The 15,749-nt window shown below is 66.0% G+C and overlaps 1 protein-coding gene across 1 annotated transcript; it reads right to left on the bottom strand.

The window, feature by feature from the left end:
* Positions 1-1,967: 1,967 nt before the first annotated feature.
* FSTL3 (follistatin like 3) lies at positions 1,968-10,969 on the bottom strand. Its single transcript, XM_042794393.1, has 5 exons — positions 10,841-10,969; positions 7,963-8,148; positions 4,943-5,158; positions 3,401-3,628; positions 1,968-3,287 (listed from the first exon to the last, which is right to left on the bottom strand). Exons 1-5 carry the CDS (start codon positions 10,896-10,898, stop codon positions 3,235-3,237), a joined length of 741 nt encoding a protein of 246 aa, XP_042650327.1. The 5' UTR covers positions 10,899-10,969; the 3' UTR covers positions 1,968-3,234.
* Between the last annotated feature and the right edge of the window lie 4,780 nt (positions 10,970-15,749).

Below are 15,749 nucleotides of genomic sequence, written 5' to 3'. Positions count from 1 at the left end.
CGCCTCCCTGGCACACACGGGCGTGCAGATGGGTGCTCGCCCCACCGGGGCCTGGGTGGCCATGGGCACGGGGGCCGGGAGCCTCTCATGCCAGCTGGGAGGCGGAGGGGGGGGGGGGGGCTTACGTGTGCTGAGCTGCTGCTGGGTCTCAGCTGAGACATGCACATGGCATGCGGCTTTTCCCCGGCGTCACAGCCGTCTCCGGGGACGGACCCAGACATTCCCTGCTCCTGGTTGTTTGTTTTATCTGCAAATTGCTGGCACGCCGCGGCCGCGGGGCGCAGCTGCCCTCCCTGCCCGGGGGAGCCCACAGGAGGCTGCAGCCGACCGCAGCATCCGGCACAGGCCACCTCGCCGCCCGCGGGGGCTCTGCCGGGGAGGACGAAGGCCAGGGCCAGGCCAGTGTGCTGAGACATCCCCAAAAAGCACCCCCACCTCTGTGCCGGGGAGCGCAGGGGCTCTGGCTGCCCTGTCCTGTCCTGTCCCGATCACAGCTCCCCGCTGAGGGGCTTTGCGTGGGTCAGGGGGTCACAGCCGCAGGTGTTGGTGGCCTTGGGGACACCGGGGGATGCTCTGCAGAGGACAGACCCCTGCCAGGCTGCCAGCCTCTAAGGAAGCCCCAAATTCCCGTGGGCTCCCAGCAGCATGGGGCAGACGGCCCCCCGAGGATGCCGGGGCAGGGCTGCCAGCCCCGGGGCTTCTGCGCGCTGCCAGGAAGCCTGGAGAGCCGGCGCCTGTCCCGGCTTGTCCCAGACCACCCAAAAACCGGCGGGAAGGAGGCGCCTGACTCACGGCCGTGTTTTGGAAGCCGAAATCTCCCGCTCATCGGCGGGAGCTGACGTCGCTGCCGCAGCCGGTGCCCGCGGGCTCGGCACGGGGCAGCGCGCCAGGCGCTTCGGGGGCCAAAACCCTCCGGCCGGCGCGGGCGGAGGATGGCGAGCTGCCTCGGGGAGGAAGGCACTGTGGGCGGGCGGTGGAGAAACCCAGGCCACACACCACCACGTGCGGCAAACGCTGGCGCCAGGGTAAGTCCCGGGCAGCGTTTTGGCAACTCCTTTACAGCCATCCCCAAAAGCGGGGGCGGGGGGGGCATCGCCGAGCTGGGCAAGGAGAGAGGGGCTGTGGGAGAGTCCCCCCCGTGCCCGGCTCAGCACAGCTCCGGGTGCACCAGGCACCTGGGCTCAAACTGGAGACTGCCGCCTGGGCCGGATCCTGCGCAATGCTCAGCACCCTCCTGGACAGCAGGGAGGGATGAGGGTGCTGGGTGCTGGCCAGGAGCAAAGGTCTTGTTCCCCCTCATCACTTCACGGTGCCTCAGTTTCCCCTGTGTGAACCCCTCCCAGGGCCAGGGGGTCTCTCAGAGCCAGCCTGGCCCTGGGAGCTCCCCGCTGCTGCCAGGACCGTGCCGGAGCCCGTCGCCGCAGCAGGTCCTGAGCCGGGCACGGGTCAGGGAGGGCTCGACCCCCCCGAGGCTCGGTGGGGTCCGGGGGCTGTGTGTGCCGGCCCCCAGCCCAGGGGGAAGCGGCGACGGGTCCCGTTGAGCTCAGCACGCCAAGCCGCAGGCTGCCGCCCGCGCTCCCGCCCCGGGAAGCGTCGCACATCAGGACCCAATTAATGGCAGGAATTGTTTTGTGAAATACCAAACCCTCATGGCACGGCCTATTGGGAACAGATTTATCTGCGCTGCTGGTTGCTCTTCCCCGCGCTCCCCTTCCCTCCCGCTGCAGCACGCGGCCCCGGCTGGGCTGGAGAAGCCCCAGTGCCAAACTGGAGCAGATGCAGACTGGGAGTGGGGCCAAGAGTCTTACCTGCTCCTGGGGCTCCCCCGCACCCCTCTGCCCACGCCGGCCCCCAGCCCCAGCCCCCCAGCAAGGGGGCAAGCAGTGAGGCTGGGGGTGGCACAGCCCCATGGGACGCAGCCACCTCCCGCGGCCCCAGAACCTGCCGAACAAAACTGGACCCACAGCACCGTTTATTCTTTTTTTAATTATAATCCAAATTGTAACACAGCCGTAAAATGCCCCTAACAATACCGAATAGGAAATGTATATGTTCCCATAGCGTTTGCCTCAGGAATCAGAACGCAATCATACAAAAATAGAAAATAGGGTATTTTTATATATATATATATATAATATATATATGATATTTATATAAAGGCAATAGCTTTTTGGTGTCAGAGATGAGATGGTATTTACACAGGTGACAACACACAAAATGAGAGAAGTAAAAATAAATACAGACGGTGTCATCAGAGCAGGGGGTGCGGGAAGTGGGGCCAGGCGGGGGGTCCCGGGGGGGTGGGCAGGACAATCCTGACCCTCTCCACCGAGCCGTGCTCCCCATGCCCACCCCAGCAGCTCTGGAAATGCCTCAGGGGGGCCACGGACACCCTCCACACAACCCCCGGGGGCTACTTTCAAAGGGGTGTTGGCAGGGAGGGGTGAGGGGGGTCTGGGCAGGCTGGTCCCGGGGCAAGGGGCTCTGGATGGGGGCACCTGCAGCAGCGGCAGGCTCGGGGGGGCTGGTGGTGTCCCCCCCCGTCAGAGCTGCCATGGCCCATGGGGACCCACGGGGACCCACACCAGGCCGCTGGGCCCCGGCGTCACGAGTGGGAGCCTGGTCTGAACGGGCCCAGGAAAACCTAAACTAAAATCCCTTTTAACAAACACATGCTAAAGCTTGAGGAGAAAATAACATACACACACACACATATATATATATATATGTGTATATATATAAAATATCTACCTCTCCAGTCCAGTGCAGCGCTGTGCTGCCTTTCCTGCCGCTGGCAGCTGGGGCTGAGCCCCTCCGGGGAAGGCAAAAGCGCAGATTCCCTCAAGACCTCGAGGTCCCGGCCAGAAACGTCAGCAGAGTACCGAGAATTCAATCCAAAAATAAATAGGCCCAGGGCTGCCGGCCAAGGACACGTGGGGGTGCTCAACGCGTGGCAGCGCGGACACCCCCTCCACAGGGAAGGGCTGTACGGGCACCGGGCACCGGAGAGCTCTGCCAGGCACCGCAGCATCCCCGGGGTGGCTCAGCACCGCTCCGCAAGCCCCCTCCCCACTACCCGGCTGGCGGCGCCGAGAATCGGGCCCCCCGCGACTGCATAACATACACAGGTATAAATAAGGATCTTTTTATCTCAATAAATATCAGGTATATGGTTTGTACAATATACACATAATGCCCCTGTCTCCTGGGTCCGGCCTCGCGGCGAGGGAGGATTCACACGTAGTTCTCTTCCGCGTTGTCCATATCCGGGGAGAATTTGGCCACAGCTGGAAACAGAGCGGGGGGGGGAAGGAGCGGTGAGGGGGGTGAGAGGGGCAGGTGGGCGCTGGGGGGTCCCATCCCAGCCCGCTGCCCCCCGCCCCTGGACCATCCCGCTCACCCGAACAGCTCCCGTAGTGGCGCACGCCGATGGAGCGGCCGCGGTGGCACGTGGCCCGGCGGAGGTGGCACGCCGAGGGGTAGGTGACGTTGTTGTTGCCGCAGAGGGCATGGTCCAGGCTGGTGGGCTCAGGGCAGGGGGCCGTCCGGCACATCACGCAGTGGGCGCTGCCCGTCTGGTCCACCACACAGGTGTGGGTGCCGGGGCACACCACGCTGGAGCAGGACTCTGCGGGGAAGCACACGCGGCCAAGGCTCAGCCGGGGATGGCTGCCCCCCTCCCGCGGCTCCTGGGGGGGCTGCGGGCATCGCCCCGGGGAGAGCCGGGCAGCTCGGGCCCCCTCCCCCAATCAGCTACCGGGGGACAGAGCGGAGCTGGGGGCTGGAGGTCCCCGAGCTCCCCCAGTGCCATCAGTCCCAGGTGCGGGAGGTGGCAGGGGCTGACGTCCCAGGTGCCACCACGCCGCCCACGCTGGTGAGAGGGGACGGGCAGGGTCACCCCGGAGCCAGCCCAACCTGCGAGCTGGGGCGGGGGAAGCCTGGGTGGACAGGATCGGGCCCTGCACAGAGCTCCGCTGGGCTGGGGCAGAGCGGGGGGCTCGTGCACCCCCCCCACCCCGCAGCAAAACCCCGGGGGCTGTGCAGCCCCCGCGACCCGGCACGACCCTGCGGCAGCAGCGAGGGCACAGCGGGACCCGCAGCGCTCCCCGGACACCGTAAATACTTCGCAACGCCGTCCCTCCGCCTTCCTCGCTTTCCCTGCCAGATTGGAAGGAGATTTGGCATCTGCAACTCCCAGCTCACAACTCACATTTCTTGCCCCACATTTCCCTGTGCAGTCCAGAGTTTGACAGGCAAAGCATTTCAGAGAGGAGGGCTGGCAAAAATAATCATAATAATTCTGACAGTTCTTGGCAGGGCAAGGAGGATTGCTGCTCTCTTTAACAAAACAACAAAAAAAGGGGCTTGATGTTCGTAAGTGACATTTTACGGACTGTTATTCCTCAGCCCATGGGGAGGCTAAGCCCCCCGGTGCACTGGCAGGCTGTGTCGGCATCGCAGGCAGCTCCGCTGCTGCGTCCCCGCGGGGGTGGCCGGGCCAGGCGGGTGCCAGCTCGGAGCACAGCGAGGGCGATGCCAAGGGATGGGGCTGCACCAGCACCCCTCAGCGCCCGGCTGGCTGCGGAGCAATGCCCCCACACCCGGACCCTCCTTCCCTGGGCACCGCCAGGGCCAGGCACCACTTACAACCCCAACTCGCCGTGCTGGTGAAGCCCCTGGGCTTGGGGCAGGACAAGGACACGCTGCCTGTGGCGGGGACAACGGGGGAGACTCAGCTTCCCAGGTGGGAGAGGGGAGGGTGCGCCGGGACACGACAGCACGGCGCAGCAGGATGAGCCAGGAGAGCCGGCGGGTGCATGGGCTCGGGGACCTGCGCTGCCGCTCGTCCTTCCGTGCGGGCGCAGCTTGGACTGGTCCGAGTGTGAGAGGCACGGGGGACGGGACAGGGACGAAACAGGGTGAGGGGCACGACCAGACCTACTTTTGCATTTCCCCTGGTACATCACTTCGAGATCGGGGTGGTCTCTGCACTTGGCCGTCAGCAGGTCGCACTCGTCGCGGTAGGTGTAGCCGTCGGAACCGCAGACCTGCAGCTTGCGGGGCAGGCTGGAGCAGTCGGGGGCACAGGCGCACTGGGGACGCCCGTGCTTCATCTTGCAGACCTTGTCGGGGCCGCACACCACCCCCTCGCAGCTCTCTGGGGACAGAGCGGGAGCAGCACATGAGGAAGCGGCAAGGGCTGCCCCCCGCGAGGGGAGGAGCCATCCTGCCAGGGCCGGCCAGCACCCCAGCCCCAGAGGGTGGCACTGGCCAGGATGGGGCCAGCAACAGCCCCAGGGGTCTCAAATCACTTGCGGGGTCCCACCACGCACACCGACGCCGAGCTGCCCTGAGCAGCATCTGGATCTGCTCAGCTCCGCCAAGGAGCAGGTCGTTGGCTGGAGCGCTGCACGATCATCCAGCACTCGCCCCAGCCAGAGCCCCGGCCCTCCGCTCAGCACCAGCTAACTCATTTCTATGTATTTATTTTTTTGGAAGGAGACACTTCTTTTTCTTGTGCAATGGAAAAATCTATCTCCGCAAGGCCCCAGCTCCTCCAGAAGGAACTGGGCTTCACAAGTTGTCTGGGCAATCAGGAACGCCGCTTCCACCAGACAATACCCAGCCCTGTTTTGCTCCGGGCCTCCGTGACTTGAACACAAGAGCGGGACGCAGCAGCAAGCGCAGATCCCCAGACAGGCAGTGGCTTTGTCCCCCGGGTCGCCTCCCGGCCAGCACGGGAACCGGGTTCAGAGGGTCCCGCCAGCGCCTGGTGCTGCCCACGCCGGTGGCTCCGAGCAGGGACCCATCCCAGCGGCTGGTGCCTCCGCGGGGAGAGGGAAAGGGGTCAGCACCTGCAGCAAGGCAGGGCTGGGGGCTGGAAGCCCCTTGCACCCCCCTGAAGCACGCATATAGACCTCACCCCAAAGGGACCCTTTGTGCCCTGGGACAGGGGCAATGGTGGGAGTTGGGGGGTGCAGGGACCCATCGGCACCCGCGGGAGGAAGGCCGGGCAGGAGAGAAACCTCCCGAGACGGGGATTCACCCCCAAGCAGGAGGGATTCCCACAGACAGGGTGTGTGCTGGGAGCTGCTGGGAGGTACAGAGGGGGATTTCCCTGCCAGAGACAGGTCACTTTGGGAGAGAGCGGGAGCAGGGAGGAGGAGGAAGAGGGGGAAATTCCCAGTCTGCTTGGCCCGGCTCTCCCCAGGGGAAATTCCCTGGTGGGAGACAGTTTCCCACTTTGCTCCCCGATTTCCATAGCTGGGTCCTGTCCAAGGGAAGGGGAGAGGGGCAGGCTGAGCCCCGGCAGCATCTCTGTGGAAACCCACAGGGACAAGGCCCCAGGACAGGGGGGCATGGCCCTGTGCCCCAGGGCTGCTAGAGCAAGCGGGATCCTCATCACCCTCCGCTTCAGGACGCTGCCGCTGGGGTCCGGCCATCCCGCCTGTCCCAGCAAGGGAGGGAGGCGGGTGGACCACCCGCCCGTGACCCTGACCCCACAGCCCAGCTCTCCTCCCCGCGCCGGGTCCCTCGGGGGGACACTGTGTCCCCAGCAGCTGGAACCAGGAATTTCACCTCCTCACCAGAGACCCATTGCAGAGCCCCCGGGGTCTGGCCAGCACCTTCCCACGGGGCTCGGCCGCCCCGGCTGCTGGCGCGGGGCTGGTGGCTGCAGCCCGCTTTATCCTGGAGTAACCTCTCCCGGTCCCGCGAGCCCAGGGAGCAGGAGAGCAGCTAGTCTCCTCCGCCCTTTTCCAAGGCCTCCGGCTCGCTGGAGCCCGGTGGGGAGCAGCACCAGCTCCATCTGGATGGGACAGGCAGGGGCTTTCTGAAGGGTGGGGAGTTGCAGCGTACGTGCCGGCCGGGCTCGCTGGCCGTTTCAGCAAAGGTCCTGCTCCCAGACCCCGATGGTCCCCAGAAGCTGCAGCCCCCGCTAGTGGCCTGTGGCCGCTGGCAGCCCCCCCGGGCCCCCCAGAGCTGAGGGCAGAACCCTGGGGTGAGGGGAGGGCTGCCTGTCCCCACTGTGCTCTGCCCTGGGCAGGGGGGAGCCATGCTCCCCAACCAGCCCCTTGAGAGGGTCCCGGTGCCCTGGCACCCATGAGCGGGGCCTGCCCGGCTGCTACGGGTCCAGAATCTCCCTCGGCCAGCACCGGGTGCAACCCCGAGGGGCCAAGGAGCAGCCGGGGTGGCAGTGCCGGGGGGTGCAGAGGGGCTGGAAGAAGCGGTTTTGTTAAGAGCCACTTTTTCCGCCCCCCCCCTTTAACCAAATAACGACATGACCTTCCAAAGACCTGCTCCTGCCTACTGCGGCCAGCAGGTCCTCGAGCATGTTCTCACACAGCCACGCAAGTGCGACTGGGGGATCCGCACCTCTGGCGTGCGCCAAAACATCTGGCGGGGCTGGAACTCACAGCTGGAGAGTTTCCACTTCTGGAACTGCCCGTTACATAAAGCCATTTCACATACACGCTGGGAGGAGGAAGGGGGAGCAGAGGGGAAGAAATAGATCTTTTTTCCTTAAAAAAAAGAAAAAAAAAAAAAGAACCAAAACTTAAGAATTTTCCCTCTGAGCAGACCTGGCGAGGGCAGGGGCGGGAGGCCCCAGCCACAGCAGAGTTAACCTGGGAATGGGGAGCCCCAGCTCGGCTCCTTGCAGTCGGGCTGCCCCAGCCAAGACCAAGGTCACGCATCCCACAAAAATACACACAGAATGAGAGCTGCCAGGGGATGGAAGCCGTTCCGCAAGCTCCGGCCTCATGGCGGCATTTATCCCAGTGCTGTGGCAGCAGGAGTGTGGGGTCAGCGGTCCCCAGGGTCCCTGTGCTGTTCTGGACAGAAGAGACCTGCCTGGTGATGGGCAGCCCAGCCCCATCACTGCACCCTCCCCAGGGCTCTGAGAACCCTCCCCGAGCAGAGCTCAGCCCCACAGCACCCCACTCGCCCCACAGCCACGCTCACCTTTGCAGGGGTGGCAGGTCACCAGCCCCAGGAAGCCCAGCAGGCTGATCTTGTTGCCGGGGTAGGTGTAATTAGACCAGGCCACGTCCACGTTGCCATTGGCACAGCATTCCTCCCACGTCACGCCTGTCTTCAGGATCATGGTGCACTTGGCCTCCTTCCCCTGCTGCAGCCAGCAGATCCCACCTGCGGGGAGGGCAGAGGGTGAGGGGTCCCTGCTGTGCTGGGCCACTGCCCCAAAGGCAGCGAGACCCCGGCCGAGGCACGGGGACCGCACCAGTGCCTGGAAAGTGCCAGCATGGGATGAGCTGGGGAACCTAAAGACACTCGGTGCTGGCCCCCATCTCTCCTGTGGCACAAGGGCTGTCCCAGAGCAGGCGTCCCCACGGGCCCCCACCACAGCGTGGCAGCAGCTCCGTGTTCCCACTGCCACCCCAGCGCCCCGGGGCTGCTGGCAGCCCAGCTCCTCCAGCCAACCGGCTCCAAACCCGGCACTGGGACTGCAGGAGCGTACCAGTCACCTCTGCACTCACAACCGATGCGCTGGGAGATGCCGAGCCAGTGGGCCAGGATCTGGGCTTGCAGCTCGTCCCCTTGCCTTGCCCCCCCTCCATCGCTGCCAAACTCCTGCCTGACCCCGCAGGGGAGGGAGCGGCTCCAGCCCGGGGTGGGGACAGGCAGAGTGGGGCTGGTGGCTGCCCACGCTGCGAGGGTTGCATCCTCCGCGTGAGCCGGCAGCCCCACGGAGGGATGGGGACCGACACCCACGGCCTCTGCGAGGAGCATCTGAGCCACTGGCTGGAGAACCGGGCACTTGACACAGCCCTTGGGACGGGGCCAGCCCAGCGGCATCGGATCCCTCTGAGTCAAAAGCCTGTTTGTTCCTTAACCCCACGAGTGAATCGGTTATTTTTTTTTTTTTTTTTTTTTTTTTGTGAGTGATTCCTTTGCAATTTCCGCCTCTGCAAACCAGCCTCTTCTGACGCTTATTTGGGTTTATGCTCTCATTAGCTGCGTTTGAGGTTTGTTAAACGGCTAAAGATGTGAGGGAGGGATGGGGGAAGGGACGGATCCTGCCCATGCCAGGCTGGAGTCGCTCCCCTCTAAAGGAAGGATTCACCCTGCCCCAAAGGAGAGTCAGCACCCACCTTGCACCCCAGGTCCCCCCCCTTCTCCCTCCAGGCACTCAATTTTGGTTTGGTCAAAACCACACAGGGCTTCCAGCCCCGCTGCAGCCAGCGACAACTCTGCGGGGCAGCTGTGGATGGAGCAAACCCTCAGGCTGTGGGACTCAGCAGCCTGGACACCTCTGGAAGCACCAGCCAGGCCAACCCCCCTCTGCCACTGGTGGGTTTATCCTCCATTGATTTGTCTAATTGCTCTGTCGAACCCATTTTTCCTTTACAACACCCCGTGGCCCCAGTTCCCACACAGCACCAAGCTCCCCGGGAGCAGTGTCCTGCCTTCGGACCGCGCTTGCCCCACCACTGCTGCCCGTGGGCACAGCCACATGCGGAGTGATCCCACCCGCAACAGGACGGAGCCGCGCACCCCTGGTCTCTGGGGTGCACCCCAGCTAGCAGCAGCGGGGCACTCACCACCTCCCGAGCTGTGGTGGGGTGCAGGGACACTGACAAAGGACATGCACTGTGTGGGGGGACAGAGCCCACCCGCCCTGCGAGTACAGCAAGGTTGCCGCGGGCCAGAGGGGCCAGCGCCGGGTACTTGGGGTACCCCGTCTTCAGGTGCAGTGTTCCTGTGGTCAGTGTGGCTGGAGCACCCCAGCTCTGCACAGGGGGACAGAGCGTGGCCCTGCCCGGGGCCTTCCAGAACTTGTACTTGACCCCACAAAGCAGCAAGTGGAAATCCCATGGGCTGGGGCGACGCCAACCATGATCCCGGGGGGCCGCAGCAGCACGAGGGGCCTCGTGGGAGCCTCCCCCATCCTTCGGGGCATCCCGACCTGCCGATACCCGGGGCACGCAGCTCCGGCCCACGCTGGTGAGCAGCGACGGAGGCACACAGCATCATGTGAGGGGGAAGATGGAAACTCCAGCGGCGCGGCGGGAGAGCCGATGCTGGCAGCAGCAGCCACAGCTCTGCAGCGCTGGGAAAGGCTGCTGGAGCCCCAGAGTGGGGTCCCGAACGGCCTGGGTGCCGGGACGGCTCCCCGGTGAGGGAACAGCTACCAGAGAGCCCGGACGCCTCCCAAGCCCGGTGAGAGCTGCCAGCCCGGTCAGCTGAACCGGGAGGGGTTCGAGCTACAAACTCCACACCCAGATCATGAACCGGCCACCGTTCCCCGTTCTCCCAACCCCGGCTCAGAAAGCCCCGGAGCACGGCTCTCCCACCCCGCGGCCAGCGGAGGGGGACCCCCACCCGGGCAGCCATCCCGGGAGCTCTGCAGGGGGCTGTCGTGACGGTCGCCCCGTGCCGGGGCTCTGAGGGGTGCGGGATGCCGGGGTCGGGCACCAGCACTGCCACAGGACGGGACGTGGCAGCGGGGACACGGCCACGGAGGGACACCAGGGCCCACCCGAGCGGCACTGCCGGGCACCGGGCAGCAGCCGCTCCACGGCTCCGGGTGCCTCCCGGTAAAACGCGTTTGTGCCGCAGAGAGCCCACCCCCGCGAGCAGCGCCCACCGGGCCGGGGCGGCGGCTGCCGGAGGGAGGGGGGTGACACGCACAAACGGCACAGGGGTGCCCGGCGAGGGCACAGCTCGGTAACGGCCCCGGACCCCGGGGCCCAAGCACCTGCCGGCGGGGCCGGGCCGGGGCGCGGCGGCACCGACGGAGCGGGCGGGCGGCCCCGGCGGGAGCGGCCGCCCCGGTGCTCCCCCCATACCCCCCCCCACCCCCACCCCGGGCGGCACTTACCGTGCGCGGCGGCGGGGCTGCAGAGGGCGAGCAGGCAGAGCGCCAGCCGCAGCGGCATGGCCGGGCCGGGGCGGCGGGACGGGCCGGGACGGGGCCGGGACGCTCCGGCGACCTGTTGCCTGTGAGGCGGCGGCGGGGCCGGCGGCGTTATAAAGCGGCGGGGCGGCGTGAATCACCGGGCGGGGCGGCGGCGGGGGGGCCGCGGCCGGGGGCGGGGGCAGCGGGGCGGGGGTGGGAGTTGGGGGGCAAGGGGTGGGGGGAGGTAAGTGCGGGGGGGGGGAGAGGGGCTGGGGGGCTGGGAGCGGGGGCGCGGCTGGGGGGGTGCTGCGGGGGTGTCGGGGGGGGGGGGGGTGACAGGGAGGGACTGCTCGTCCCCGTCTGCGGGTGTCGGGTGGGGATGTGTCTGTGTGCCCTCCGGGCCGGGCAGGGACCGGCACCCCGCAGCTGGACCGCGCTGGGATGGAGGCGATGGAGATGGGGAGGTTTGGGGGTGCCCCCCGAGCCCCGAGCAGCGGAGGAAGGGCCGGGACAGAGAGAGCAGAGATGTGTCCTGCTAGACGCCGAGGCGTAGGGGACCCCGAGCAGCCCCCCCTGCCCGACCCCGTCCCTCCCGCACGGCTGCTGCTTCCCCACCCTCCCATCCTTGTATGAACCCTCTGTCTGCCTCCTCCCACCCTCCTCCTCCTCCCCGCAGCAGCCCCGTCTGGCAGCAGAGTTACGGTCAGGTCTCTGTCATGTGGCCCCTTTCATCGCTGCTCCCCAAACACCAGCGCGGCTCCGCCGGCAGCCCAGCATCACCCACCCCGCGCCGTTAGGGAAACTGAGGCACCGTTGGGCCCCGCTGTCTCGAGCTGCGCAAGCCCTTGTCTGGGCAACGAGGGGGAGGAGAAGAGCTAGGGGGAACGTACCCCGCCATTTCACACACTGTCACTGTCCTCCCACACACCCCCATCGTCACCAGGGCGGCTCCGTCACAGCTCCTGGACGTGTGCCGGACCAGACCCGGCCCGACCTGGGCTGGGGAACCGCGACTCTGCCAGTGCTGCCAGGCTTTGGGGGGTCCCGGCAGGATGGGGAGGGGGAACCCAGGGAAAGGCAGGTCAGGCTCCTCAACATCGCCTGGCCTCGCTCCCTGCTCCGTCCCACCACACAGAGATCACCCACCCATCTGCAAGGGGGGTCGGGGTGCAGTTAGGGACCCCACCCGTCACCTCACTCCCCAGGCAGAGCACTGGGGACACGGGGCTCTCTGCCAGTCCCCGCTCCTCCTGCTGCCGCCCAGGGCCCTTCTCCAGCCCCATGAGCTGTGTCCATCTCCCGGCCGTGCAGCTGAGGAACGTTTTACCCTTTGCACTGGCCTCAGCTGAGGTCATGTTTTCGGCAGAACTGCGCCGGGCTTTTTCAGGAGAGGGGCCCCGGCCAGAGGGCCCTGGGGACCTTGCACCACCCCTCCGGCCTGGCAGCAGCCTCCTCGCTCCGGGCCGGTGCCAGCACAGTGTGAGCAGCTCGGTTTGGCACGGGATGGGGCTGGATGCAGCTTTGGTCCAGTGAGACACGGAGCAGCGTGGGTCCCACGACGCGGGGGGAGCGGGGTGCGATGCCAGCAGCCAGCGCGGGCTGAGCAGTCGTGTCCGCTGGCACCACCTCGTCCCCATCCCTCCCGCCATCCTAAGGACGAGTCCCAGGGGAGGGCAGCGGGCTGGCCCTCCGCTGAGATGGACCTTCCCCCCTCTTTCCCCCACACAGCCCCCTGCAACCCAGGGAGGGGATGGGAGTGGGGAGGGCTGGGTTTATGCCAGGTGGCATTGGTGTAAACTGCAGGGCTTCGGTGGAGGAGCGCTGGGGCCCTGAAGTGCCACAGTTCCTTTGGCCAGCGTGTGTATGGGGCAGGGAGCCCTGCTGCGAGGGACGGCTGTCCTGGGGCGGGGAAGGACGGAGCCAGAGGACCCCAGCTGTGCAGGCTCCTGGTGTGCTGCTGGCCCAGGGCTGGGCAGCACGGCTCCCTTCCCCGTCCCTGTCCCCGCTCCTGGCCGGCGTGACCCCTGGCTCGCTCTGCCGGCCTCGGAGCGATTGCCCATGTAAGGGCAGAGGGCTGGGGAGCCAAATCCCCGAGCTGGATTTCAATGAGCGAGCGGGTGGTGATGCACTCACTCACATGCTCCAAGATGCAAGAGGAGCTTGCGGAGGCCAGGGAGGGATTTTCCCTGGCTGCGAGCAGCAGCAGCGTTGCACAACCAGCTGGCTCTGGCAGGGAAGGGGTCGGAGCTCGCTCCGGAGCAGCAGGCGCTGCTGCATCTGGAAGGGAGCAGCCGGGCTCCCGCTCCGCCTGACGTGGGGCAGGAGGAGCCTGGAGGCCGGGGGGGAAGCGGGTCGGGCTCCTTCCCCTGAGCTCGCATAGCTCGGCGCTGCCTCGCAAAGGCCTGAGGGTGCCTGTGGGCCCGGAGCCCTGCCAAGGCCACCCTGCTCCCAGCAAAACCGTGCTCGGGGGCTGCGCTCACCCCCTGCCCCGGCTTCGGACCCCGCCGCCCTGGGAAGCGCCGTCCCGCCGTGGGGCAGGGGAGCGACTCACCCGCGGTCGCACCTCAGGCGGGGGCCAAGGCTGGTTCTAAGCAAAGCTGGGAGCAAAACTCCACCAACCAGTCTGCCGCACGCGGGGAGATGCTGCCTCCCCACTCCCCTCCGCTCCCACGGGCGGCAGCTGAGCCCCAGCAGCGCCTGCGGAGTGAGGGGGGAGAGGAACCAGGCTGGGAACCACAGGGAGACCAGCCCAGCAGTGGCACCCGGGAGAATCAAAGGAGCCCCTGGGCCAGGCATGGGCTGGGGGTGGCGGGCGGAGTGGGGACAAAGGGGCTCTTTGCAGCCACAGTGAATGGCAGCCTCACATCTGACCTTTCTGTCTGGGTGCTGCTATTGTGCTGGGTCAGGCCACGTCCCACTGCAGCTCACGCTGCAGCAAGATTTCAGGCAGAGGATCAAGAGCCAACCATCCTCCCCCCCAAAATCCTGGCTGCTTCATTCTCCTCCTGAGCTGCCGGGCTCCTTTAAGGAGGGAATCTCGCCTCTCTCATCAGTTCAGGCTAATTAAACTCTGCTAAACCAATTAGAGCTGCAATTTGCAACAAGACATTCAATTGAGAAGTGTTTCTCACAGAGCCCAGGGTCACAGCACAGGCAAAAGAGCAGAGGTTTCATGCTGACGGCATGGATCGCTGGCAGGCGTTGGGCAGGTCCCTTTTGGTCGCCGTTTCCCCCTTGGAGCAGAGCGATCCTGGCCCCGTTACGCTCCCCGTCACAGGGGGATGCCCAAGTTTCTCCCATGCCAGCGGAGATGATGCTGAACCCCTCAGCAGCACCTGTGGGGAGCGGGGGTCCTGGCCAGGGGCTCCACACACCGAGGCGCTGCCCCCCACTCAGGTGGGGCGTGGGATCCCGGGAAACCCCAGAGACAGGACCCGCGCTCGGTGCAGCAGGGCCGGCTCGAGGTCTGCCGAGGGTCAGCGCGGGAGCACAGCAGGAACCCAGCAAGTGGGAACTGGGCGAAGCTCGCCCCGCACCCCCGTCTCGCCCCCCACCAGCATCCCTCGGAGCACGTGGCGAGTGGCTGGCGCCAGGCGTGAGCTGCAGGCCCAGCCCCAGTGCTGCTGGTGGCACCAGCTCCGCAGCCCCACGGCACGTGGCCGTGGTGGGGAGCTGCCCCCCGAGGCGCGGGGCTGCTGCCGGCAGCTCTGACCCTGGGGCTTGGATTTTCTCAGCCGTGTCCGTGCGACTCCAGCCGGGTAAATCGGAGAGATGCTTATGGCTCACGGCTGCATCACCGGGGTTGGGGAGAGAGTGGCGGAGCGGCGCGATCCGCACCTCGATGGCCTGGCTGGCCACACTCCACCCCCAGCGCTGACACGCAGCTTCGCCCCGCGCCCCGGGGCAGCAGCGTCACCACTCCATGCCTCAGTTTCCCCATCTGCTGTGGCGAGATAATGCTCCTCCGCTTGATCCTGCACTATCTCACAGGAAGGTTGCAGGGATTAGTTAGCTAATGTTTGCAAGGAGCTTTGAAGATGAAAAGCCGTGAACAAATGCCAAGAAGTGCTGAGCTGGATTCTCCTCGCCGAGTAATCGTTTCATGTTCCTGGGACACTTCCACTTCTGCAGATGAAGGAGGGCAGGGCGGGAGAGCTTGTGTGTGGGGAGGGCAGGGGGGCGGGAGGCTTGCATATCTTCCCAAGACCTGCCCCTCCAAATCTGATCACTCAGCCTGTTTGACTCCTGATCAAGCTCCCATCCCTCCTGCTAATGCCTTTCCACCGCCCCAACTGCGCCCTGCGAACGCCCGGGCCCGCGGGACAGCTCCTCGCAGCGCACCTTCCCGCTCCCCGCCGGGCTCGTGGCTCTGGCTCCTAACGCACCATCCACGGGCAGTTAATTAATGCACCTTTTACCTCGGCTTCCAGGCTGCCAGCAGGAAAGAGGTTAAACATCACAGCACCCGCTGCCCCCCCTGCACCCCCCCAGCCTGAGTCCCTGCCGTTTGCTCATGATCTCCATGCCGATTTTTAGTCTATTGTAAAAGTGCTCATATCTCAGGCAACGGGATTTAATTCTTCAGGTAAGATTTCTCAAGGCACCATGTCAATTAAAGCCCAGATCTGTTCTGCTGCCCGAGCCCCCTCTGCACACCCAGTCGTGAGTCCATCTGGTTGGTGTTCAGCTCCCGGTTTTGGCTGGGCATGAGCTGCTCCCCGACTTTGCTGCTGCTCGGGGCCCTCTCCCTCTCCACGCCTCCCATGGTGGGTGGTGGGTCCCGGCCGGGCCTTGGGGGGTTCCTGGAGGGGCATACAGACTCCCTCCCTGCTGCTGGCACCCAGCACTGGCCCACACGTGGCCCCAGAGCTGCAGGAAGCACCATCCCAGG

This window comes from Tyto alba, unplaced genomic scaffold, assembly GCF_018691265.1.
Source record: "Tyto alba isolate M040663 unplaced genomic scaffold, T.alba_DEE_v4.0 Super-Scaffold_20000042, whole genome shotgun sequence".
NCBI classification, from domain to species: Eukaryota; Metazoa; Chordata; class Aves; order Strigiformes; family Tytonidae; genus Tyto; species Tyto alba.
This window is presented reverse-complemented; position numbering and strand designations above follow the sequence as displayed.